The sequence below is a fragment of the Atheta coriaria genome, unplaced genomic scaffold (genome assembly GCF_025399875.1).
Source record: "Atheta coriaria isolate IRGN ID8LTWV9N9 unplaced genomic scaffold, Caltech_Dcor_3.1 hic_scaffold_7_pilon, whole genome shotgun sequence".
Classification (NCBI taxonomy): domain Eukaryota; kingdom Metazoa; phylum Arthropoda; class Insecta; order Coleoptera; family Staphylinidae; genus Dalotia; species Dalotia coriaria.
The window spans coordinates 41,539-67,424 of record NW_027045449.1 but is presented as its reverse complement, the minus strand read 5'-3'; the positions used below and the strand labels follow the sequence as shown (position 1 = coordinate 67,424).

The following is a 25,886-nucleotide window of genomic DNA, read 5'->3' as shown; positions in this document are numbered from 1 at the left end:
GAAGATAAATAAAATAATTTAACATAAAACATGAAAATTGTGATAATGAGTTAAATTTGTTTTATAGCTTTATTTATACATTAATTGGCATCATATACAGGATGTTTCAAACATGTAAACATCCTGAACGTAACAGAATCATAGTTTATTTATACATTTGTACATTTTTAGGATAGTTTATAACTACGGTATTTATACGCTACGTAATTGAAAGTCGTCATAAGAAGAAATTTACGTTTTTGGCTTTGCTTGTAATCTGGGTTGCCTACCATAACAATTAAAATTTTTTCGCGGAAAAGTGATGCAAATTTAAAATATATAAACGCAATAAACGTACCCTCGGGACATTTCAGGAGTTAACCAACATCGAATATGAAAATTTCGTCCGAAAATGGAAATTCACAACTCGAGACATGCGACTTAATTAATTTAAAATCAGAGGGTTGGACGCTTCAACGATTCCGTAACTCCATTTATAACAAATTCTCTCCTCTGCCATGCCATTCATTCATTATTATTATTAATAATTTGTTGCATGGAGTTTTCGTCGAAGATAAAATCACAATCCTTTTTCTTTAATATCATAATATACAATTTAATAATTTAGTAACATTGAATATTTAACTCTCAATCGTCGAAATTCAATTTTATAAATATAAAATATTTTTTAAGGTTATGGAGGAGGTGATAAAACTAGGTTATTTCATAGTATGCCTCGCCCATGTAGTTCGATGTACCTCTGACATTAGCTCACTGCGATTGGGCACTTTCTCGCTGGTGGAGCGTGTGATGCCTGGCCCACTCGCAGAACCCAATCGTAACGCAGACAACATGTCCGCCGCGTCAGACCTATCCTCTGATTGGTTAGACGGAATTGGTACTATAACCCTCACACGACCATTGGGGTCTGTTGTGGTTAAAGTACCCATTTGACTTAGGGGTTTGATATATCTAGGTTCAGACATTCTATCAGACCTAACCTGTTGTTGTTGCTGTTGTTGTTGTTGTTGTTGTTGTTGTAGAATCTGTAGATTATTATTCTGATTGTTTTGATTCAGATTCTGTTGTGAGAGTTGTCTCTGTGGTGAAGTATTACTCCCACTATAATTTACCCCCACTCCAACCCCAACTCCAACACCAGCTTGTTGTAGGTTTTGTTGGGATTGATACAAAAGACTTTGTTGTGATTGATAGACATCGTTATTCCTCGCGGGGCTTAACCTTTTATCCATTACAGGACTGCTTTGAAACGAATGCCGTACTGGTAGAGGTGAAGGAGTGAATTTTTTCTGTGGGGGTGTTTGTAGGGTGTAATTATTATTCACCATGGGGTTCGCGTAGAGGTTAGGAAGAAAAGCGAGGTTCTGATTGTAGTAATTCGGAGGTGTGTAACCACTCAACGCCTGTAAACGTTGCAGGAGTTGACTTTCCAGAGCAAAATCCAATTGACCAGGAGATTGTGTTGGTTGTGATGCGAAATTAAACACTCCCCCGGTTCCGGGATTAAAAGTGGTGCGTAGAGGTGACGCTGGGAGGACTGATGTTACCGCACGGTTTTCAATCAGTCCTTGGGGGTTGAGTCCGAGAGCTGCCGCTAATACAGGACTGTGATCCATGGAATTAGCGTCTGGGTCATGATAGACACCACCATCGACCAACCCCTGATGTGATTGCTAATTGAAAACATTTTAAAAATAAATTATTACTCCTGAGGTTGATTGTAACACGTGACACTGTAAGCGCTAGCTGATTAGTTAGGTTATGTTTTACCTAGCATTGCGTTCCGGTGAGGAAATCGATGAGCAGATGATTTTTGTTGTCCTGATTCGTCTTTGTCTGCTTGCAACAATTGGGAAACACACTTTTTGCAAACACTTTACACTGCAGCATGCACACAACACAGAAACACGCAGATGCATGCATATAAAGTTGCATACATTAGATATTTTTAGCTATTCAAGAGCAACAAGTTTTCTATAAGTTTCAGGAACTTACCTGAGGCATGGTGAGATGTGGAGAACTTTGCGGTAGATTAGCGGCTTTATCGCTGCCTTGGAGATGCGCCACCAATGCGGCGATGTGATCTAATAACTCACGATTATGAACGAGCAACTGGTGGGTTCTCGCTTGTGCCTCCATTCGTGCACTCTGAAAATATCAATTAATTTCATTTAAGTCATTTGCGCATGCGCAGTAGTAGATAACTAACCTGCTCAGCAGCCAATTGTTCCCTGGCTAGTTGCAGTTGTGCGCATGCGGCTTGTGTTTGTTGACTTTGTTGATCAAGTTGTTCACGCAACAACTGTAGTTCATGATGGACGGAGATGGCGCTTCCGGCCGCTGGAATGGATGAACTACCGCCGCTGCCGCTACCTGCCGTTAGAGGGCCATCGCAGTGCGGAGCCACATACGTTTCAGCCGACGTTACAGCTGATTTTCTCACAAATTGCATTTGATTTGTTGGTGGTGAAGGTAACGCCTCTTTTCCGTTACCTAAATGTTGTTGTTGTTGCTTATTCGCTTTGTTATTGTTATCCGTCAAAGAATTTAGATCTTTGAAGCTATCATCATCCGGTAGGGACAATTTATCACTTGCACCTTCGGAATATACGTCTGTAAATGAAAATAAAATGAAAGTTTGTTTGGTTGCCTATAGTTAATGTTCAATCAACATCAATCAAGAATCAAATCCAAATCGATGAGTCACGCACGCGAGCATTAAGTGCACTTAATGTGTTTTATTACGTTGCAACAATTTGTTTTCTAATCTAGTGTGTCTCGTCCAGAGTGCACGCGAGTCGATGCCCCATGATAATAAACACGCGAATAAATTGCGGAGCATTAGCATTAATCCCTGCTCCCAACGCGATCGTAAAATTACGCCAACAGGTATTTAATTTGAATTACATTATAAATATATGCAACCAAATATACACATACTATTATGTATAGTATATATGGTTGCATACATTAATTTTAAGTATTTGAGTAATTGATTGTGTAATTTATTAGACTTTCAAAAGAAAAATGAATTTTTTAGATTTACGACATGATTCACATGTCACCGACAATGCATTTACATTCCCTGTTGGTAAAAACAAAACCTGCGTGAAAAAAACTTAAACGAGACGAGCACTTTGCTTTTACTCCATCTGAAGCGCTTTTAACGTGCTGCGAGCTTTTTATCCGCAAGCTTAAAAACATTTTCAAGGTTTTTTAACGTTTTAGCATTTATCTTCAACAAAATCACCGCAAAAAAAGATTTTTTCTATTAAAACGTAAGATGATAGTTGAATAAATCGCAATGGAGCTATAAAGGAATATTGTAAACAAATTTCAGCATGGAAAATAAAATTATTCCCGACGAAAGCATAAATGTCCAAATTTTATGCACCCATTAATATTATACACGTATGCACCGCATGTAATCGAATACACGTTCAAAGAACTAAAATAATATTTAAACGCGCATTATGCCGATTCGTACTGCGCGACTATGTAATATTTTGCGCAAAACAAAGAACGCGAGTGCCCGCGAGTACTGGTATTTTTATTCGATCGTAAAATCGAAGCGTTTTACGTTTTCTGCCTCGGAGACTGCGTCTGTGTGTGTTTTTCTTTGATTTTATGCACGGTTGCGTTTCGATAATTACTTTAATGAGCCGCAATCGCTACAAACATTCCTTTTTCTGTGAAAAAGAAAAAATTGAATTATTTCTTTAAAAATGTTAATTTGGTTGCATACATTCGTGAAAATCGTGTAATTGCGTAGGTGAAATGTCCGCAACTTTCAGCACTTCAGCAATAAACTATAAAATTCATAAGCAATCTGGCCCCGGTGTAATCATCATTCATATAAAGTGGAAAGTTTAAAATACCACGCAACCAAATATACATTACTAGCTTTAACCTGCTGCTTCGCTCACGAATATCTAAAATAATAAAGTTGCTTCCCTAAGCGTCGGTAATCACAGAAGAAGTAACAATGAAGTAGAATGGCGGGAATTTTAAAATGGCTGAAAATATAGTCTATGGAAGTATAGTGTACAGTCTCCATAGTGTAGTCAATTGGATTTGATGTTGACGTAGCTGTCGGTAATACAGTGTGATAATACAGTGTGATGGTACTATAGTACTTAGGTTTGAGCTTCATTGCTGGAATGCTAGATGGCGTTAAAGTAGTCAAATAGCCAGATGCAGAGGTATTATTGGCTAAACAATTTCTTTATTTTATTTAAAAAATAATTTTTTTTATTAAATAAAAAGTAGCCTATAACCATTCGGGGACCACTAAGAATATGTGTACAAATTTTCATGATGATCGGTTAAGTAGTTTTTGCGTGAAAGTGTAACAAACATTATATTAGTAGGGATTATTTAACTAATGCTGAGCGCCTATTCCATTACCGAATAAAATGTTTCATCCGTTTTTATCTTTTCTTTTATTTCTTCAACATCAAACGATTTTGCGTCGATATCAAACGAAGTCTCTGGCGTGTATAAAAATTATACGACTACAATCAACCCCTTGGATTCAACTCAACTCGTTCGCTGGTAAAAAGAATGAAGATAACAATAAAGCGGCGCCCCTCGGCGCGTAGCAAATAAAAAAAAAGACAACGAATTTAATATGTGGATGTGAACGCGTGGGCGCACGAAAGCTGAGATTTATAATAGCCAAGGGAGGATGGAGCGGCGCTTGCCAATTCCAGCGGTTCCTGTTTTCGGTAGCTCGAACCGGCTCGTTATTTCTACTCATCCATCTTTTCGCCAGCGCCGCGCGGATTTATTTAGTCTTTTTACTCATTTCAGAGTTGCATACGCGAATATATCTTAAGAAACAAGCCGGAAAATTATAATTTACGCATCGCTGCACATCACACCCATAAATATAGTGATATAATCACGTATAAAACAACAAAAAGTAAAAATATAGGCAACACATTTAACAGAATATAGAATATAGTATACTTGGTTGCCTATAAAATTAGATTTTTCTGCGCTAGTTAAAGTTTTTTTTGCTCTATTTCAACACAGCGGTCATTTCGTTTGGTTTGCAACACGTTTGAAGTGCCCAAAGAGTTTCACCTGGCTGGAACGGCCGGAAAAGTGTTAACTAGCTCTCGGGCTCTCCATTTTGTTCGTCGTAACTCAATTCCCTTCGGCGTACAAAAAATACCGAGTCCTTTGTTCTTTACACACAAAAAAAAGACACAAATGTGTAAAGAAAACTATTAGGACCAAACGAAAATACCTACTAATTTAACAACATGAGATACAGAGTGTTTATTAATTATACAAATAGATTTAATGAGTGTTTATGTACTTTTATTGCATTCGTTGCACTTTAACGACGCGATTACACGATGATGATGATGATGCTGTGCATTGACGTGCGCGTCAAAAATCGACGATAAGAAATGACAAATGATTTTGGGATGGTTGCCAGCACGCGCCCGAAATAGCCGTCACCTTGAGCGCCGCCGCACAAAACGCAAATCAAATTAGCCCCAGGGCGAAGAAAAAATAAATTACTCGACGTAAATTAACGAGTATTGCTTGGAAAACCACACACACTTCCCTATATCATTCGGTAATATTTCTTTTTAACTTGTTGATATTCATAAATATTATGCGCGTGTATATTGGGTTGCCTGTTGTGGATATAAATTCTATTAAAAACGTTTTGAATCGATTTTGCTGCATAGTAATTAATGCCGGTTTCGAGAGCTTGCTCGATTTATAATCAACGCAAAACCGATAGCGTTCATTAGACTAATTAGGCGTGAATCATTTGCACATCATACTCACGCTGATATTAACCAGCAACCGAGATTTCATAATAAATAAAATACGCATACATTGCATTCGATATTAAATTCTTTCAATATTCAAGTGGCAGCTGCGCGGAGAAAATTTTTAATAAACATTTAACGCTTCAATACACTGCGATTAGTATTAATATTAAAATTTATAATATTCGCATGAGTTAATTAAATTTTCAACACCCTGTAGATACGAGTATATTAATATTCTCTGCGATTCTTGAGCATTTCCGCGAGTTTAATAAATATTCCGATATTCTTTCAGGGTAACAGGTTTCATTTCTTTGAAAAATTCATGAGTGAATAATTTTCCTCGTCTTTATATTTATTTCCGCCTATAAAAACTAAATTTTTCAATGTATGCAACCAATTTCACATCAAAAAAACACTCTGAATTATTTTGCTCGCCAAAGCAAAACTACTCAATATAAAGTTTTCTTTTAAAAACAGTTTTATTCTCCTGTAAATTCTCCTTCTAATGACACTTTGATAAGATTTCTGTGATATTAATAAGCTGAGTTATAGCGCTGAGAAAAAGTGATGTTTATTCTTGAGTTTGACGCTCACAAATATAACATTATTTAACTTCCAGCGCGGAAAACGTGCAAACGCAAAGTTTTTCACTTAAATCCCGCCTCCCGCAAGTTATTACAAAACTAATACAAAGTTCGCAATTTCATTTCGCGACGCTGGCGGCGGCAGTAACGCCGCGAGTGAAGTTTTGAAGTTTTTACGTTCGCAGGCGCGTGTTATTGTAATGCGCGCGCATTGTCGATTTGCCAAAATTTTCACGCTCTTGTAGATTGTTTATTAATAGTAATTTTTTGTATTTTACGGGCGTAATGAAGCAATCGTTAAATTTATTTTCGGCGCACATTGTGCCCGCGAGCGCAGGAAGCCCGCGCCGGCTGCTAACTAACTTTGCGGCGTGCTAGACGTTGAAAAACCTTTTGCTACGGACGAGACACGCCGCACGTCGACAGAAAATAGAAACATTTGTTTACTAATTATGAACAGTGTGGATATTTCAAGCTAACAAAGTTAATCAGAATATAACTAAAATTAGAGCAAATTTTGATTTATTTTTGTTAAGTACGGACAAAATATTAACTTTTTTAAACTTTTTTAAATTCTATCTTAAAGTTAACATTGTTATCTATAAATAGAAATAAAAATCAAATGTTTATCTCTTTTAGTTCCGGAGTTATCGTGAATTTAGTAAAAAAATAATCAATTTTTATTTAAATGCGAGTGTGAATGAGTAAGTCCTTCATTTTTTTGTTAATTACGGACAAACTATAAACTTTTTAAAACCTTTTTGAATTCTATCTTAAAGTTAAGATTATAATCTATTAGTAGAAGGAAAAATCAAGTGTCTATCTCTATTAGTTCCAGAGTTATAGTGAATTTTGTAAAAAAAATAATCAATTTTTAATAAATGCGAATGTGAATAAAAAACTTCTTCATTTTTTTGTTAATTACGGACAACCTATAAACTTTTTAAAACTTTTTCAAATTCTATCTTAAAGTTAAGATTATTATCTATTAATAGAAATAAGAATCAAGTATCTATCACTTCTAGTTCTAGAGTTATAGTAAATTTTGCAAAAAAAAAACAATTTTTATTAAATGCGAGTGTGAATGAGTAAGTCCTTTGAGATAATGAAGATTAATTATAATCCTTCTGTCTAGGACATCCTAGGATCATTTCTCTTACCCAGAAAAAACAACTCATAATCCCACTGGCATTGTGAATAAATCCCTCCTCAACACTTAAAATAAAAATATAATTTCTGCTTCTGCTCGTCGACGTCGTCGTCGGCGCGTGTTTCGCAATCCGAAACGTATTTGAGTGCACCATTGACGTCATTCACGCACTAAGAATAACGTCGCGGTTGCGGAATATACACGCACGCATGCTCGGCGGCGGCAGAATTACAAAAAAAGCGCTACCTCAGCAGATCAGCAGACATTTGGAAACCTCGACGCGTGCGAGAGCCTGGATTATACCCACTCGATGAGTTCGACGACATTCGCGCACGCAAAATACACAAATAAGAGATTTTTGGCGATTAGCCGCGATTTACTGCGGTCGAATTTAATAGCTGCATAGTGTTTGATGTTTATCGCATCATAAATATTTAATTACTCGGTTGAAAACGCAAATTTTCCGAAAAATTGATTGACGTCAGCGTGTAGGATGCACAATTTCACGTTTAATCACATACGGAAACAAAAAGTTTCAATTCGCTGAAATTAATGTTTCCATGCCCCATTTAAAAATATTCGTCGTACGTTTGTTTGTAATAATATTAGCGCTAAGTTGAGGTTAGATTTATGATTCGTCGAATTTTACGAGTGCGTCTAATTTGACAGTTTCGTAAATAAATCGAAACGCGCGCAATTAATCCTCCTGGAGCAGGAGCAGGAGCAATAAAGTCCCGAAAATATCTTTCGGCGGCTTTCTTTGAAAGCTGCGACGCTAATTTAAGCTTTTTTGATGACTGCGAGACAGCGTCGCACGTGTCACACATGACGTCGCCATATTTACAAAAATATTTTCATTTTTTATTCATTTTTCTAACGTTTTCAGACATTTTTTTAGTGTAAAACTAGTTTTTTAAATGTTTTACTAACCTTTTTTGGGTTTGTCACTAGTAATGTCGCTCAGTCGGTCACTAACCAAGTCTTGCGTCAACGTATCCTGTTCATCTGCGTTGTCATTACTCTTCGGCTCGGTGATGGCCCATTTATGGCACACTTCGAACGCCTGCCCCACAGTCCGCACAACAGTCATCGCTTGACTCTGAAATCAAACAAAAACAAAATTAACCTCAAAATCTCAATTTTTCAAACAAAAAAATTAACCTCCAAATCTAAATCTTCTAAATCCAAACTAGGTACCCTCCTAACCCCACCATTACTCTCCGTATAATCTTTAAAATTAACATAATTGTTATTAGGATTAGTTATAAGACTAATGCTGCGTTTCATTTCCGGTGTCATCGCCTTGCGTTGCGTGTGCTTCAGTGTAACACTCTCGGTGATTTCCGGTTCGCGAAAAGACAACTTCTTCCTGGGTCTCTCCAAAGCCAAAGCATCAGTGCTTAATTCTCGATTAACTTTATCGCCACAGATGGTCGCTGGTCGTAACCGCGAGATGGGGATGTAGTTAGGAGTGCAGTTATTGTTGGAGACGGAACTATGCCGCGTTGCAATGTCATATCGGATGGCTTCGTCCATATCAACAGGGTCATCTCTTTGAATAGGATAAGCGCCAACGGAATGTTGTTTCCTCAACGAAAAACCCCTTTGGAGTCTTCCAGCCAATGCAGTTGCTGTGTTACCAATGATTTCGTTCATACTTCCGGTTTTACCATCGCCGCCATTTTCGATTACACGACTTGTATTCTTTTCCGGTTTGTTCGGACATGGTTTTAGGAAGTAACTAAGAGCTCGGGATCTTTTGGTGCTACCAACAACAGCGCCACCTGTCGGTTGAAAGTCCTGCTCTTCGTTGTTGTTGATATTTTTTGATTTTAATGCATCGCTGAGGTTGTACAACTTGTTGCGCGCCTTTGATAGCATGTCTTTCTTTTTCTCCTTGACTACGACTTCCGGGTCGGGCATCTCGAGGCTCGAGTGCCGGGTCTTCGCCATTTTGCGGCTCATTCTTCACTGTGATGAATTAACTTCACATTTTTTTTTATTTTCAAAAATAACTTTTGAGGCAATCGCCTGCCAAAATCGTTTGTTTCCTCCGCTGTGCTATTGTTGAGACAGTCAGAGTTATTTTATTTAGATCTGTTTGTTCGGCTTCGGATGTTTTATTGCTTCATTTCATCTTATTAATGGCAGTTCGATGTGTGGGTGGTAAACTGGTAAATAAACCGAAAGCGACTTCCGCGCACGAAACACACTCATAAATCCTCCGACTTTGATCGATTGTTAATAAACATTTACACAGTTTAAGTTGAAGTATCCCGAATCAGAGTCAAACAGCCATCAATTCAGTGTTTAAATGAAAACAAAATGGCCGCACGCGTTTTTCTGGTTGTCTATGTTCACAAAACTGCACAAATGTGGAATGATGCACCATGGGGACAAATAAATCGCACTTGAGAATGTTTTGTGTGTATTCACTGAGACAGATTGTTATGTCGCGGCCGCCTTCTCGGCGGAGATTGCCAGGTGGCCGAAAACGTGTGTGCGTGGCCCCCGCGGGCCGGCCGGGAGGTTTGCTCGGGACGCTCTGAGCGCGCACCTCATAACAACCGTAAATACATGGCGGCGGGAGGCAGCGGTGGCGGCGACGGCTCGTTCAGTATCAAAATAAATCGCATCGCTAACAAGTTCTTCGTGCAACGTGCTCGCGGACAACGTAAACATCATTTCCTTCCTATTCGCGTAAAATCACACACGCGGAATTGAAAAATATTCCAAAATTTTGTTGGAAACAACCGGGAGTAACTATTAATAACACTTCTGGTTATTTTTAGGCGTAATTTATTTCTCCAAGTTCATTTTAACTTCAACAATCGTAGATGTGAAGTATTGGTTGCCTATATCCACATTGGCATTGCATATTGAATTAATAGAAATAGGATAAAAATATGGCACGTGTAATGATGGCGGGTCGTAATGTTTTGTTGTAGTTTGGATTAATTTACGGTGTTTGCAATGCCAAGGTTTCGTGTATTGCGGTAAAACCGACGTTTTATTATCATTCGAAATTTCTAGCGGAGATACGATGAAAATGGCGGAGTCGAATGTTATTAAATTAAATTTTATGGTATAAACACATGGTCCATAAGGTTATGGGCAATAAATTGTCATGTTTTTAATCTAGCATCTGACAAAACAAGATATTCCTATCGGATAGTGTAATTAGAGTTGTTTATGCACGTATACTGTTAACTATTTGTACAGAGAGCATGTCAAATTTAATGGTTTTGTGTATGGTGAACCTCTGAGATAGAATTTGGGACCAAAGATCAACAAACTCTCATAAAACATCGAAAAAATCAATATAATTGTAAAATTTGTTAAAATGTGAAATGAATTGGAAAACACTTTGTATCTTCTGTACCAATGGGGTGATTTGGGATTTTTCAGCGCCATTTTGTAGTTTATAGACCCTTTTATGACTTGGATACATTATTCACATTTAAACAATTAGGAATTACCCGGAAATTGCTATCAAAAATTGCTCTTTTTTGAAATAAACGTAAATTTATCAAATTTTCATTTAAAAAAACGCCCTGTATCTCCTGTTCTTTTCTAGTAACTGAAGGTTTTTAACCCCCATTTTGAAGTTTATAGACCCTTTTGCAACTTGGATACATTATTCACATTTAAACAATTAGGAATTACCCGGAAATTGCTTTCAAAAATTGCTCTTTTTTTAAATAAACGAAAATTTTTCATATTTTTAATAGGAAAACGCCCTGTATCTCCTGTTATTTTCAAATAACTGAAGGTTTTTAACCGCCATTTTGTAGTTTATAGATCCTTTTACAACTTGGATACATTATTCACATTTAAACAATTAGGAATTACCCGGAAATTGATTTCAAAAATTGCTCTTTTTATAAATTTTGTAAATATTTCAAATTTTCAAGTAGAAAACAACATGTATCTCCTGTTCTTTTCAAATATCTAAAGGTTTTTGAATGTCACATTGCAGTTTAAGAGTCCGACTACAATATGTCTACCTTTTTAACCCAAAAAAACTAACCGGAAATGCCCAAAAATGCCCATCAAAATACATTCAAAATTCCTACTATCAAAAATCAAAATAAAATCATAATTAAACCTCACAATAAAATCATATTTTATACGACTGACTTGTACTGGCGACTGACAATTACTCGCGATTTCACCATGCGTTTCATTTAATAACAAAAACACTTTTGCGACGTTTACTGTGAAAACAATCGCACAGTTGCCGCGGGCCATCAAAAAAACTATACAAGACGCCAAGCCTTGGCACATTTCAACGCGTCGCGGCAATAAACGAGTGCAAATATGACAACTCCGAAAGCTGAAAGCTCCACCGCTGGCGCATTAGAAGTTTTATGCCAATTTCGTTTTCTATGAACCGCGATGTCATCAAGGAACCGCGCGCGCAAGTGCAAATAACATTCATTTATTATTGCTTATGACAACAACGCACTCTGCAGCCACAACTGCAACTGGCAAGTGCGTCATTGCGCCCAACACCTAATAAATAACATTAGGCAAAGATAATGCGTATGCGATTAATATTTTCACGCGAATTAATGCGAGGACTGCAAGGCAAATGGCATCAATGACCCAAATGAAGTAACAAATAGGTACGTGCGGTGTATAAATAGCGTACAAATATGAGCGGTGGCGATAATTCCGCGTCCAATGTCAGCAAAACTAAATAAAATGATGACAAACGTAAAAATAAAACAATTCGCCGCGACGCGCACTCGCCACGCTACAATACACTCGTTTGGCAAGCGAATTCTTCATCACATCACACGAAAAACGTAAAAATAAATCAAAAGAATTAAATATTTAGTTATCCCGCGACATATTGTATAAAAATCCACTGAAATACAATGTGTAAAAAATTATTTTTCTCCCCAAAGCTTAAAAATAAAGTAAAACTGATGTTCGACGAAGAAAATCCGCAAGAAAAGTGTTCAAGTACACACAATTTGTATTTATCCCCAACGCCATTGTGATAATGTGAATTTATTGTACGAATAAAGCGCGAGAGGCTTTTTTGAACCCGAAACATTCGTTTTGTTTAAGTTTAATGTATTCAACCCAATTAACACCCAAGTTAATACAAATTGCAAGTGTTTTTGTAAAAGTTTTCAAAAGAAATTGCACGTATTTGAATGAAAATGTTCGATAAAACAGTAAAACTCTTTTTGTTCGTGCGATTCCTCACCAACTTCACACTCACATCTTTTTTTGGCCCGCGAGGAGTTTTCGCATTTCCGCTGGGGAACAAACCCGACACAGACACACATATCGCTTTTATGACGTGAAAATTCGATTTGATACTTTCGTACTTTTACGAGACGCTCCACGGTAGCCGCAGGAAATGTGGAAAATGTCGAAAAGCAACTTGAATAAAAGAACGGAAATAATATCGATGGGAAAAATTGGATAATCGGAAGACTTTGAATTTGGATTTTTTCCAGTTTACATATTGTGCATTATATGAATTTATTGCGTGAAATATTTCACACGTTCGGGAAAAATGATGACACATGCAAGAAGAAGAGTCTTCTCATCTACGTCGACGTCAAGCAAGAATTTCCATTTACTTTTTGTCGATTTTCATCATTTATTTTCGGTCCCCGCTCATTTTTTGCGTGTTGTCTGCATTAGATACACATGTCTTCTTCATATATTACACATTTTTATAGCGTAAATAAATTTAAATGTTAAAATGTAAATTTTGGCGCACCGCAAGTGTTTTAGTATGAAAATCGCTTTAATTAAGTTTCGTACGGGTACAAAGTTTAATAACGAAGCATGGGAAAATTTACTCAAGAGGAAATTTCATATTCTAATTTATAATTCGGATTAAAATAATGATTTGTTTAGTTTTAAGCTTATTAACTACTAAATTCAACAAGTGTATTGGGTTGCCTACCTTTTTATTAGATTTAAATACAGCACACTTGAAAACATCCGAAGAGCCATCTCGTGCAATATAACTGAAGATCTTGAGGTCCTGAGAGTCGTGCGACACGTAGAATATCCGATAAATCGGATTCGACATTAATACTGATTCGTCCAGCCAGTGTTTTCGCTGTAATCAAAAATTTCATTTAGAATTTATCAAAAACACTCTGTATATTCATCAAAATTCAATTATTTCCCTTCATACCTTTTTCTTTTTACGTAAAGTAACTTCGACGCCGTCCCGGGAAACTTTGATCGTCACCTTCTTCTTCTTAATCCGTTTTGTTTTGAATTCATACTGAAAATACAAGAAAAATATAAGCACAGCGTGAATTGGGTTGCCTATCGTAAGCGATTAAACGTAATTCGGCAATAAATTATTCAATTTAATAACGCTCAGCGGGTTTAAAACAATTCTTTTCGTGTGCAAGGCATAGAATGACCCGAAATGGCAGCGCGCTGAATAAATCCGCTTCGAAATGCAGCCGTTTTTCATTTTTATGTGCTGCCGCTGGCGCGTTCCGACAAAATGGCAGACGGGGCGGCTAAACACGCCACTACGCCATTACAAATCCCTGCAATTTCATATCATCGACTTGGCAATTTCTTTACATAGTCCAACGACTCAATAAAGTGGTGATTTATTTTCCAAAACGCTAAGAAATTGCACAAACGCGCAATAAAAATTGTTTTGTTGCGAAACTTACCCGTATCCGACGCATCGCTGAAACAATTTCGACGCGACTCGTCGGTCGTGGCACATCCAAACAGCCAATAAACTGCAACAAACAATGAGAGGCTATTGTACAAGTGAAAATAAAATCTTTTCGGTTTAATTTCCAGTTTTAGACAATTAATTACAACCCAACATGAGAATGAAATGTAAAAGCCAAAAAATCCCGGACGGCGCACAATGTAAATGCAAATTTCGTCCTTTTGTTTTCTCCATTCCACCGAATTACATTACATTTTTAGCTGGAAAACATGCAAAAAATTTCGTACGAAACTAGAAGTATGCAACCAAATTAACATGCGCATTTTGATGGTATGCAACTGATAATACACAACATGTTAATTTTGAATGTAACATGTGTGAATTAATTTAATTAATTAATCACACAGCAAACATATTCTTCTCTGTGGCATGATTAATGTAACGAAAAGTTTGGCAAAAACATTGCGGCGAGTGTCGTGATTGTCGGAGCGTCGCGACGACGACGTTTATTTCGAGCCCGCGACGGCGGCGTCCATCGTGACGTCACCGTCACCCCATGCCCAATGAATTATGTGTGTATTATGTTTGCCAAAAAAAAGAAACACAAATTATTTTACAAAACACAAATAAATACACATTATTTGTGTATGTATGTTATTTGGGTTGCCTATATACTCGGAAATTTTCACTGTAAATTTAATTAAGTATCACAGCATAAATAATACTTCTTGTGAAATCCTTAAACTGCAAAAACTTTCATAATTAATTTCGTCTTCGCGCCTCGCTTTTCCGGGTTTCCGGTGTGTAATTCGCATGTTTTGCACGAATTGTGTTGTGATATTAAGCAAGCCGAGATAATAATTAATTATACGAGGGTTAATGTATTCACATCCAGGCTGGAATGAAAAATAGCGTAATAAACATAACCTAAAAATATCTTTCTAGGTTTTGAGTGTGCTTTGATGACAGCGCGCACCAAATAAGTAATACGCAAGAAAGGAGATCTTCTCTGCCTTCTCTTTGCACGTGAACAGAATACGACCGGTCGTGAACTTCATTAGTACTTCCGATATTCCCAACTTGGAACGGCAAGCAAAGCCGCGAGATTACACGTCTTTGCCTTTTTTGCGCGTTTGCTCTTTTGGTCTTTGTATTTGGCCGCGATAAGATAAATTGGACCAAAAGGGCACGTCGACCTGTTAAAAGGGCTTTTTACATAGAATTAACCCGAAATTAGCAGATGAAACGTGAATGGCACCGAAATTCACCTCACAAATACTGAAAAAAGATTATTTTATGCAGAAGATGCAAGATTCTAATATTGATCAGCGTTGTATAGGCAGTTACCTAGTTGGCGTCTTTTTAATTAACCAAAGTGGATTAAGCCGGAGGAGGCAATTACCTCCAACGCTGGAGGAGCTGCGGCAGCCCGGGCATGGGGCTCATCATGTTAACTAAAATGCGAAACTGCAAACTCACGCAACACTTCTCCTGATGACATCTGCATCCGAGAGGATATTCTATCCTAGCTTCTTATTTGAAATTCTTGCAAATTAACTACTATCTCACAATGTAAAGTTTAAAAACTTCATTTCGAAGGTTTTAACTGGTTTTAACACAAAAAAGCAATTAATTTAATGTAGGCAACCAAATATACAGAAATTATGTGTTATTTGGAGACATTGTACCGTTTGATGCGGTTTTAAACGCAAAACAAAAACATCCGCAATGACAGTTTAGATAAATTTAATGGCATTGTTCTATCTCAAATTAGAAAACTACCGCGACCACAACCAACTAAAATACATAGTGTCACAATAAAATTAATTTATAATTACATTCTATTGCCTATGATTCGATAGAAAATCTATTTTAAAATAAATTGCTTGACGCGCCCGGTTGCACCTAACCTCAACTCACCATACGCCATTGTTACCAACTGTTGTTGCTCGTGTAACGAAAGTACCGTAAGTTTTCTGCAAGTAGACATTATGCAGTTTCGATTCCTCGGTTTCTGTGTCAATGGATGCAAACATTAGCAGATGCATCCAACCGAGCAGGAGAAGAAAACACAGGTTATGATTAACAATCCGCGCTTATCGTTTTGTTGTTCGCATTCTTTGCAAAACTTAGCCCTTAGGAGACTCGAAGCATAAAACGATTTATTACTTCTGTTTGTGACTTGTACAGCTATTGTATTGTACGGTGTAAGTTATTTATGAGCAATTAATCATAATGTAATTTCTAATATAGGCAACCAAGTATGTGATACTTTTTGTTACTTGTGCCAGGTAGTATATCAACAAGACATAATTTTCGTGCGGTCTAATCGAATGTGACTCACCGAAGCTTTCTGCCAAAGGCGTGCGCCAGACTTTCAAACTGTCACACGAATAAAATGCAAGCCGCACGAGTTTAATTTGCGAATATTGCGACGTATGACGCATAAAATAATTATTTCATGAAACACGTACTCGTGCATAAAGCTAAATCACGTCACAACTAAAGCTTATGTAAATGTGTATTAGGCAACCCAAAATGCTTCCGTATTGATAGCGTAGGGCAAATGGCGCGCGTTTTTTTGGCGGCTTAATGGAAAAGCGTCTAATGTTCTAATGGAAAACCACTTTGCAAGTACCCAAGTAGGTACTTTAAACGCACTTTTTGTGTTTTTGTTTTGTTTTCTTTTTGTAAATCTACTTTTGCGGCCACGGGGCAAAATGCTAAGTAAATACTAATTTAAACAGCAGCTTCAGGCGGTGGCGGCTTTTTATTTTCCACTTTTTTTGCGCGCACGCTCGCTGGCGAAATAATGTGCGCAGGTCATAAATTTTAATGCAACGTGCTCTCGTCTATGAAACACGTTGCGCAATATTTGCACCGTCTTTTCACTAGAAAACCCGAGAAGTTGCAGTGAAACAGACAAATAAAGCTAAAATTCGTATATTTCTTTAAATTTCAGACATTTTGAAACGTTTTAAACACGTTTTACGAATTAATCTCAATAGTTTTAATTAAAATCTACTTAAAACAATTAAAATAATCATTTTATCTTGTTTAGATTAAAAGTTATGAATTTTTTACATTTTTACGTTATAAGATTGTGATGTGTATGTATGGTGGTCTATATCATCTAGTTTTGAATAACTCAACAATCCCTACAGAGTTAGAAAGGAAAATAAACCAAAAAGAAGGAAAAATGAAAAGATATCGTTATTGAATGACAAAAAACTCTTCAGATATTTTCACATCATATCGAATCATAAAGATAAATAAGAAAATGTGAAAAAATACATAAATAAATATTGTGAATCAGGCAACCAAATATACACTACTACTAAATAATTTATATCAAACCGAAATTTAAAAAAAACCATGACAAAATCACTAAAAAAAGAAGGTTTAGATCAATATTACCCAAACGCGCAGGTTTTTCTATTTTCTTCTTGGTATTTTCCATTTTCTATTATATTTTTCAATTCGTATGCGCCCCTTGTGTCGGCGATTTTTCACTGGATATGAAAAACCCCAAAACACAAAATTTCAAACAAACAGAAGAGTACGTATTAAAATAAACAACTTATTCTCATCTAAAATAATTTAAAAACATTTTTCTTTCTGAAACACTTTGTATAAAAGGTAAAAATGTTTTTGTCCTCTGGAAAAATCGCCTGACATTGGTCGCTCTTAACCCTAGTCCCCTCGCATGAGTATAAATCCATGATCGCTTCCATATCGCCGAAATCTACCCCCGGAAAAACGAAAAACTTATCGCACGCATCGCTTCGATCTTATTCAATTCTTATTCGCTTCACGTGAAGGTTTCCCACTCATCGATATTCTCAATATTCGTTTCTGACCGGCAAATCGGCAACACACGTGTAGGAGAAGAAAAAACCTAAGTATACCTACAGAATAAAAACGTACGGATAAAAATCTCTTGGTGACTTTTTTTTCTTTTGCTTCGCACACGAATGACTCCGCCGAAATGAGGAGATGAACGTTGGCGTGACTTGGATACGCACGCCGCTTAACTAAAAGTTAATATTGTTCGCTCGTCCTCGCAAGGATAATACGCTATGTGGGTAAGTTGGGCCCGGAAATAAAAAAAAGAAGAGCGGGATATCGAGAGTCGCAGAAAGGACTTTCAACCGAAATTGAAACGAATGTGCAAGTATCTCTACGCTGGCGAACAGAAAACGAAAAAAACCGTGAGGATAAAATGAAAAAACGAAACAATGCGCAATTGAAACAAAGTGTGCTTGGAAAAAGCCACAAAAATTCACAAAATGTTAAAGTTTAAATTGAATTCAACTCGTTTTTATGCACAAACACATTAATTTTACTTTTTTTTAGCAATTTTGTCATGGTTTCTTTAAATTTTGGTTGATATAAATTATTTAGTAGTGGTGTATATTTGGTTGCCTGATTCGCAATTTTTATTTATGTATTTTTTCACATTTTCTTATTTATCTTTATGATTCGATATGATGTGAAAATATCTGAATAGTTTTTTGTCATTCAATAACGATATCTTTTCAATTTTTCCTTCTTTTTGGTTTATTTTCCTTTCTAACTCTGTAGGGATTGTTGAGTTATTCAAAACTAGATGATATAGACCACCATACATACACATCACAATCTTATAACGTAAAAATGTAAAAAAATCATATCTTTTAATCTAAACATAATAAAACGATTGTTTTTGTTGTTTTAAGTACATTTTAAAGAAAACTAATGAGATTAATTCGTAAAAAGTGTTTTAAACGTTTTAAAATGTCTGAAATTTAAAGAAATATACAAATTTTAGCTTTATTTGTCTGTTTCACTGCAACTTCTCGAGTTTTCTAGTATTTAATAAAATAAATGATGTTTTAACTGAAAATTTTCACGGTGATGGTTAAACAAATCACAGTGTCATTTAGAAGGTCAATATTGACAATGTACACAAATCCGAAGAAGAGATGCGAAGAGAAAAGAGATTCAAGTTTTCCGATCGCCTCGAAGGCGGCAAACGGCAAACTTTTCTAATTAAGTTTGCTCACAGCCCCGGGGAAACGCGTTCTCGCGTTTTAGTTGTTCCGTCGCAGGTGAATGAGTCCATTCTTCTGCGCTTAACGCCGATCCATATCGGCGCCGAGCCAAAAACAGACGGACCTAATTCCAGAAGTCGTTTCCGTTTGAATTATCTACTAATTCATGATGTCGCATGTCTCTGAACGCTTTCCAAAGTGTTCCAGGAGAATATTTACTAAGTAAAGTAAAGTAAAGGGTTAAATTTTTATTCTTTTTGAATGTTTAATTAAAAATTTTCAGTTTTCAGCCGGATAAAAGCTGTGGATAAAAAACGCGTCTATTATTCAAGGATTTGCCACCGTTTTTTTTTTATTCTGCTCCGCCACAAATTGCCGACTAATATAAATTCTCCCATATTATTCCCACGAGCATCAACGAAGGCATTACTCCACTTATACGCCACATTATGGCGTGAAGATACTTAAAAAATAAAAAATGAGTAAAATGGTTTTCAGTGATTTCGTTGAGAACAAGCAGGCAAACTTTCCGTATCGTAAAATCGAAATGATTGAATATTATGAAAATGTAGGTTACTGCGTATTGCAATTGCGTTTTGTACTCGTATCTGTCTATTCATTGCGCGGCTTTGGTTGGAGTTGAAGCGTGGAGTGGCTGCAGAAATGCGGATGACGTTTAACGACGAGACTGCAAGTACGGTGCACCGAGGCGATAGAAACTACTTACTTACGATCTGCACGCAAGGTATCCGCCGGAGATTTTCGCTGTAATTGCCATTTTGCATTCTGGCGACGTTGTGTTCACACGCATCGAAACACATGTTTCGTCGGTTATAAATACGGACAATATACAGTGCAGCATCTTTATCACGTTATAACGAGTATGTTACATCGATAAACAAAAAATAGGCAAATATTGAGATTTTACACAGATTAGCATCTTTTTAATCTTTTGTAAGCTGGTTATTAACTCAATTATTTAGTAAAATGGCCGGTAAATATTTCCTGAAGTCTAAATATGAATTCCACAACTTAGCTGAAAAATCGTGGCTTTTGTTATGTTTGCATCAGGATGTTGGGTTGCATAACCACAACAATACCAAATCCGGTTAACCCGCGCTTCGCCTTCCTCAGCGAATATTCCAAAATAATGAAGTTGCTTCCGGCAACATGTCCGTAGTCAAGAAGAAGCAACAATGAAGTAGAATGGCGGAAGCTTAAAAATGGCTGAAAGTATAGTCTATGGTGCCATAAAATAGTCTCCATAGTGTAGTCAATTGACGCGATGTTGACGTAGCTGTCGGTAATACAGTGTGATAATACAGTGGTGATGGAACTATAGTACTTAGGTTTGAGTCATTGTTGAAATGCATGGCGTTAAAGTAGTCAACAGCCTAAATAATGTTTTATTGCATGACTTGCGCGTTGCTCTTTGCTACGCCTGCGCCAAGAAGTGCATTTGCAATTGCACGACGGTTTCAAGGTCTTTCCAACAAGTTTTACTTGAGTTTACTCACTTCACATACATGTGACGCGAACAGAAAATATTTAATTCATAAATTCTTATTCACATAAAGTTAAAAATAGTAAAAACAAACAAGAAATACAAGCGCAATACCGAATATTGATTTTTTTGTTTTAAAGTTTTCCAGCGTGACAGACATTGAAACGTAATAAAAATTTGTAATACCCGAAAAAAATCAACTGCCGTGACCAGTGTATGCACACAATATAATATTCCATTTTCCATATTTCATGCTCGCAAAGAAAATGACACGCAACGCGCATTGTTTAGGCAAATTGCGTTTTTATCCGCTCGGGCGGCACATACGCGTCGCATGCATCTAATTTTTTTTTCCAACGTCTTTGTAGTCTTTCAATTTTTCACCACGCTCGCTCCTTGTTTATTTCCTTCGCCGCGCACGATTTTCTTCTCGGGTTCCGGGCGTTCCGCTTTATCATCGTGACATCCGTGCACGTGTCTTGCATTTTTCACAGCTTACACAACTTACAATAGATCTAAGACCATTTTAAACATTGTCACTAAATCCACCAACAAAAAATAAATAGTATATTAAGTATCAAGTGGATAAATCGCAGTTTTAGTCACGAGATTGGTTAAAAACAAGCGTAGTAAGTGTTTAAGTTCCACCCCGTGACTAAAACCAGTGAATAAAGTACTTTAGTCACGACCGTGCATAAAATACCACTTTTTATGTCTCATGGTTTTGAGAAAAAACGTTTTTAACACAAAAAATTGAATAAGCGTTTCTATCAGTCTTGATCGAATCCCTATCGAGTACCAAAGGTCGCGATAGGATCGAACGCGATTTGTTACGATAGGGTAAAGTGAAAAACGATTTCGTAGACGACTAGATCCTTGTCGCCTCGCTGGAAACTTGGTGTGAATGTGAAAAATGACGCAATGAGCCCCCAGCTCCCAAAGTCCCATTGCAAACATTTGTATTCCACGGCGCGATAAGTTTTTTATACAACTTGTCCGATCGGATGCAAAAATAGTTTAATCTTTAGCAGCACATCAAACAACATGGGAATGTGTTGTGTGGCAAGTTTGTCGCCCACACGATTACGCCGGATTCCGTCGAACGGAATTCAATGCTTCAACTATTCGCTAACTTCGGCGTATTCCGGTCGTAAACCGGATGCAATCGCAAAGGGCATGGTGATAAATTCAAACAGGACTAGTTTCTAACCAAAATAAACCAAAATATTCGAAAATAAATAAATTTTGGTGAATTTTAATATTGAAACACTCTGTATATTTATATGTTTGCAACATTAGCGCGAGCGTTTAGACCGTGCTTAAGTTATGCGCGCGACACGCCAAAAACAGGAGACAACTGCCACGCTAAACGTAAATATGCATGAATTTCCGTGTGCGCGCCGAGTGGAATGAAATAATCATCAACGGTTTAGTCCTTCTTCGGCCGCGAGCTGGGATTATTCATTCCCTTTGGGGCGCCGCATGCGATTGCACAACAACCTGCCCCCCACCATCGCATCTACTCAGTTTCGGCGCGTCGTCCTTTGTATTCGTTACATGTCGCCATCTAATGCGTCCTAAATAAACGCGCTGGATGTTTTCGTGTATGTTGGGTTGCAGCGCACAGGAGCGGCTCAACACAACCAGATTTATACTTTCGCTTATACTTGAAATTTAAGTTTAACGTCTTTAAAAGTTCAATAACCGCCTGTCTGTGAAGTTGAACGTTTGTCTGCCTTTTTCTTTCTTCGACGCCGTGACCATGACCGTGTAATTTTTGTAGACAAGGTCACAGATGTAATTTTAAAGTTTAAAAGATTACTTTCACTGTTTATAAATTTTATTCGTTTTTTTTTTGGTGTGTTTTTAGCGTAAGTAGGTCTTAAAGTAAGCAAAAAATATTACGAAATTATTAATTTTTGGTGCGCAGTCTTTTTTCCATCGTGGTTGGAGGATTTTAAGTCGACGATGGGCGCGTAATTACGTGGGTCGCGTCTTTTCACCGCAAGAATCTTCATCTCTGCGCCGGGGAATAATGCGGGCGATGACGGTAATTCATTGCCACCCCCGTGAACGCAAAAAATCCAACATTTAAGACGCTTCCGCTTTCATTTTTCTTCCTTGCTTTCCTGACGCGTAAAAAATTACGCAAAGAAGATTTAAATTTAAAAATTTAAATTCAAGAAATAAATTAAAACATTCACTTTGTAAAATTTATGTTTCCTGTTAAGTTTGTACCAAAAACAAAGCAAAAATCATGTCAAAAATGAAAAAAAGTGTTTTTGACAAAACCAGTGAATATGGCTGCCCGAGCGTGAATAATACACGTTTAGCCTTTAACCTACGCTATATTTACCGTGGCAGAAGTGTCTGCGGCAGCTGTCCTTGGTCCTTTCGCAAAACTTTTTGCAAAACACGCGCGGAATGGAATATTAAGCAGCTGCACACAACAAATGCAGCGCGAATGTTGTGAATGTTGCAAATTCATGCATTCATGCACAAACGCGCGAGATTTTCAAATATTCCACGATATCACTACATGCATATATGTATTTTGGACCAATAGAAATAAAATTCATTCGTTTATGTCTTTTAGTTTGGAAGTTATGATGATTTTTCTATTTATCAGAAAGTTTTTATTACTTTTTTACTCATTCTTTTAAAAAACACGCAAAAAATGGTAATAAAAAAATGTGGAAAATATTTTTTTCTAAAATTATCCAATCTCCTTTAAATTTCCTTTCTACTGATACCTTCATCAAGTTTCTGTGACTTCAAATAGCTGAGTTATTACGCCTGAAAGTTAGGCAACTTTTAACAGACAATGAACTAATTTACTTTTCAGCAGTTTTAAAGACGTAGATTTAGCGAAATGAACAATTCCAACTCATTATAATGTCTTTCTGTCATTACAAAGCATACTAATTGCAGGATTCTTATAATTTTACGACAATATAAATGAATATTCCAAAGATTTCCACCGAAAAAAACAAAAAAACGAAAAATATTTTCTAATAACTGGCATTGTTCATGTGTCGATGGTGATGTATTCGGTAAGTCTGCAACCCCTCGTTCTTTTCCGCTCTATTATTCCGGGGCAATGGCAATCTCGAAATGACTTCCATCTCGACAATGGCGGCGTGTCACTTGCAACATCGACAAAATTGGAATTGAAAAAGAAACGAAAATAAAACGCTGATATTTTTCCGACGCTTAACTTTTTTCCATCAATTTTTCCCCATTGGTCATTTTGACGTAAAAATAAAACTTGAAAATAACAAACAAATACATATTTTTTTATTTCGGTACGTAGCAATAAATAATTGGATTTTTTTGTGAATATTGACGCAGATATTCGAAATTTACGACAAAAAGCACTAGAACACGTCGCCGAATGTTGCAATTTATGCTGATCCCTCAAATTATCACCGAAGCAGCCGAAAGCCGAAACTAGCGAGGCGTTCGACGCATTTGAAGCGTAAGGGGCGCCAACAACCGTGAATATATCGTCCTGAATCGGCCATAATACGGACATAACTCCGCTGCGCCGCTCTCCGATCCGATACATAACGAATTTCACGCCCCCTCAGCGGCGGCAAGTCATGCAGACACCAGACCCTCAGGCGCACCACTTTCCTGCTGATAAATGTAAACAAATTCGACTATATTAACGCCTCGAGGGTACTTTTAAGAGATAATAAAATAGGATTTATAAGACAAGATATAAGATACTTATGAAAAATGAAATAGTTCATAAAAATCGCAATAACTTTTAAACTAAAAATGATAAAACAAAAATTTCAACTACAATAGCAAGATAATAAAATTATCTATCACATAAACCATTAAAATATTTAAATAAATAATTTCTAGTCCAATTATTTTAAAAATAAAACTTGCCGATTAATTTTCGTTAAAATTCTTGAAATATGAACTGTCAAGGCTTCAAAAATTAAAAATCTGTCTTACTAATAACATGACAGCATTGACAAGGCACACACTGGAAGAAACCGAGAGTCACTAATGAGTACAACAACTCAAACTATATTTATCCGCGTTTATTTTTAATATTTTCATTTTTTTCCTGAATTTTTGCCTCCTGCGCGCTTTATTTTCAATTTTACTATTAAATTACACTGCATCAATGCCAATAAATGCAAATCAAACTCGTGAGCAAACTCACGAAGCATGACTGCATCACAACTCTTTCTTAACTCAATGAAACCGCCGCCATGACTGCAACAAGGTCAATTATAAGCCAAACACAAAGAAAAACATAGATTCATGTTGCATTTTGTGTTTTGCATTGCAAAGCGTAAGAATTAATGCGCATTCCTGAACTTCAAACGAATTTTTAAGCGCATTATGAATGTAAACATTTATATACATTGAAATTTCCTACTCTATCATACAACACTTTGCAAAGTTGAATGAAAATATTTACTTTCAATTTTCTATTCTGTTTGATATTTTAGTTTATGTGTATAAATAAATAAAGTGCACTTGTTTTATTTGGTTTCGTTTTCCGCGTTTTCCAGTAGCTCATTAAGAGCACAGCCAGCGCGTTGGTTATTTTGTGTCGCAAACACAGCAAGTCGACAAGTTGAGTGCACTTTGCAGGTCGATTCATTTAATTTGCTTTTGCTTTGACTTTCAACTCCGCAGATACGTTTCCAACTGTATCTTTTATCTTGTTTTCAAAGAAACGAAAACATAAACAAAACGTTTGTGCAAATGATACTGGTAGCGACATCTGACGGTTTTAAATGTTAACTTTTATATGTTTGAGATTTGCGGAGATTTTTGCCTCGAAATTCGATGATGTATGCTCGAACACAAAAGCAAATCTTCATTTAAGCCGTGGCTCATGTTCTCAAACACATGAGAAGCATTTTTTGCGATTTTCAGCATAAGTACGCCGTTTACGCGTTCGTTGAGCCATGCATGGATATAAAACGAATAAAATATACAACTTTTTCTCTACTGGGGGCCCTGGTGGCGGCTGGTGTTGGCGTTTGCGACTTTAAATTTAGTACTTCTTGTAAATCACAATTTTTATACATCTAGCGTATAATATCCCTACTAATATTATAAATGCGAAGGTCCTGATGTTTGTTACACTTTCACGCAAAAAC

General features: G+C 36.7%; 1 protein-coding gene across 3 annotated transcripts in view; it reads right to left on the bottom strand.

Annotated features, from left to right (window-relative positions):
• LOC135796024 (capon-like protein) overlaps positions 1-25,886 on the bottom strand; it is a 37,355-nt gene that overhangs the window by 1,268 nt on the left and 10,201 nt on the right. Inside the window, exons 3-9 of one of the 3 annotated variants that reach the window (XM_065307905.1) lie at positions 14,207-14,278; positions 13,705-13,797; positions 13,468-13,626; positions 8,463-8,631; positions 2,210-2,613; positions 1,996-2,148; positions 56-1,673 (exon numbers count right to left, since the gene is read on the bottom strand). In XM_065307905.1, the coding sequence (XP_065163977.1) occupies positions 699-1,673; positions 1,996-2,148; positions 2,210-2,613; positions 8,463-8,631; positions 13,468-13,626; positions 13,705-13,797; positions 14,207-14,278 (2,025 nt within the window). In that variant the 3' untranslated portion in view covers positions 56-698. Of the gene's footprint in view, positions 1-55; positions 1,674-1,995; positions 2,149-2,209; positions 2,614-8,462; positions 8,632-8,693; positions 10,085-13,467; positions 13,627-13,704; positions 13,798-14,206; positions 14,279-25,886 lie in introns of those variants that run through there. The other 2 variants (XM_065307904.1, XM_065307906.1) reach the window with 2 other exon arrangements.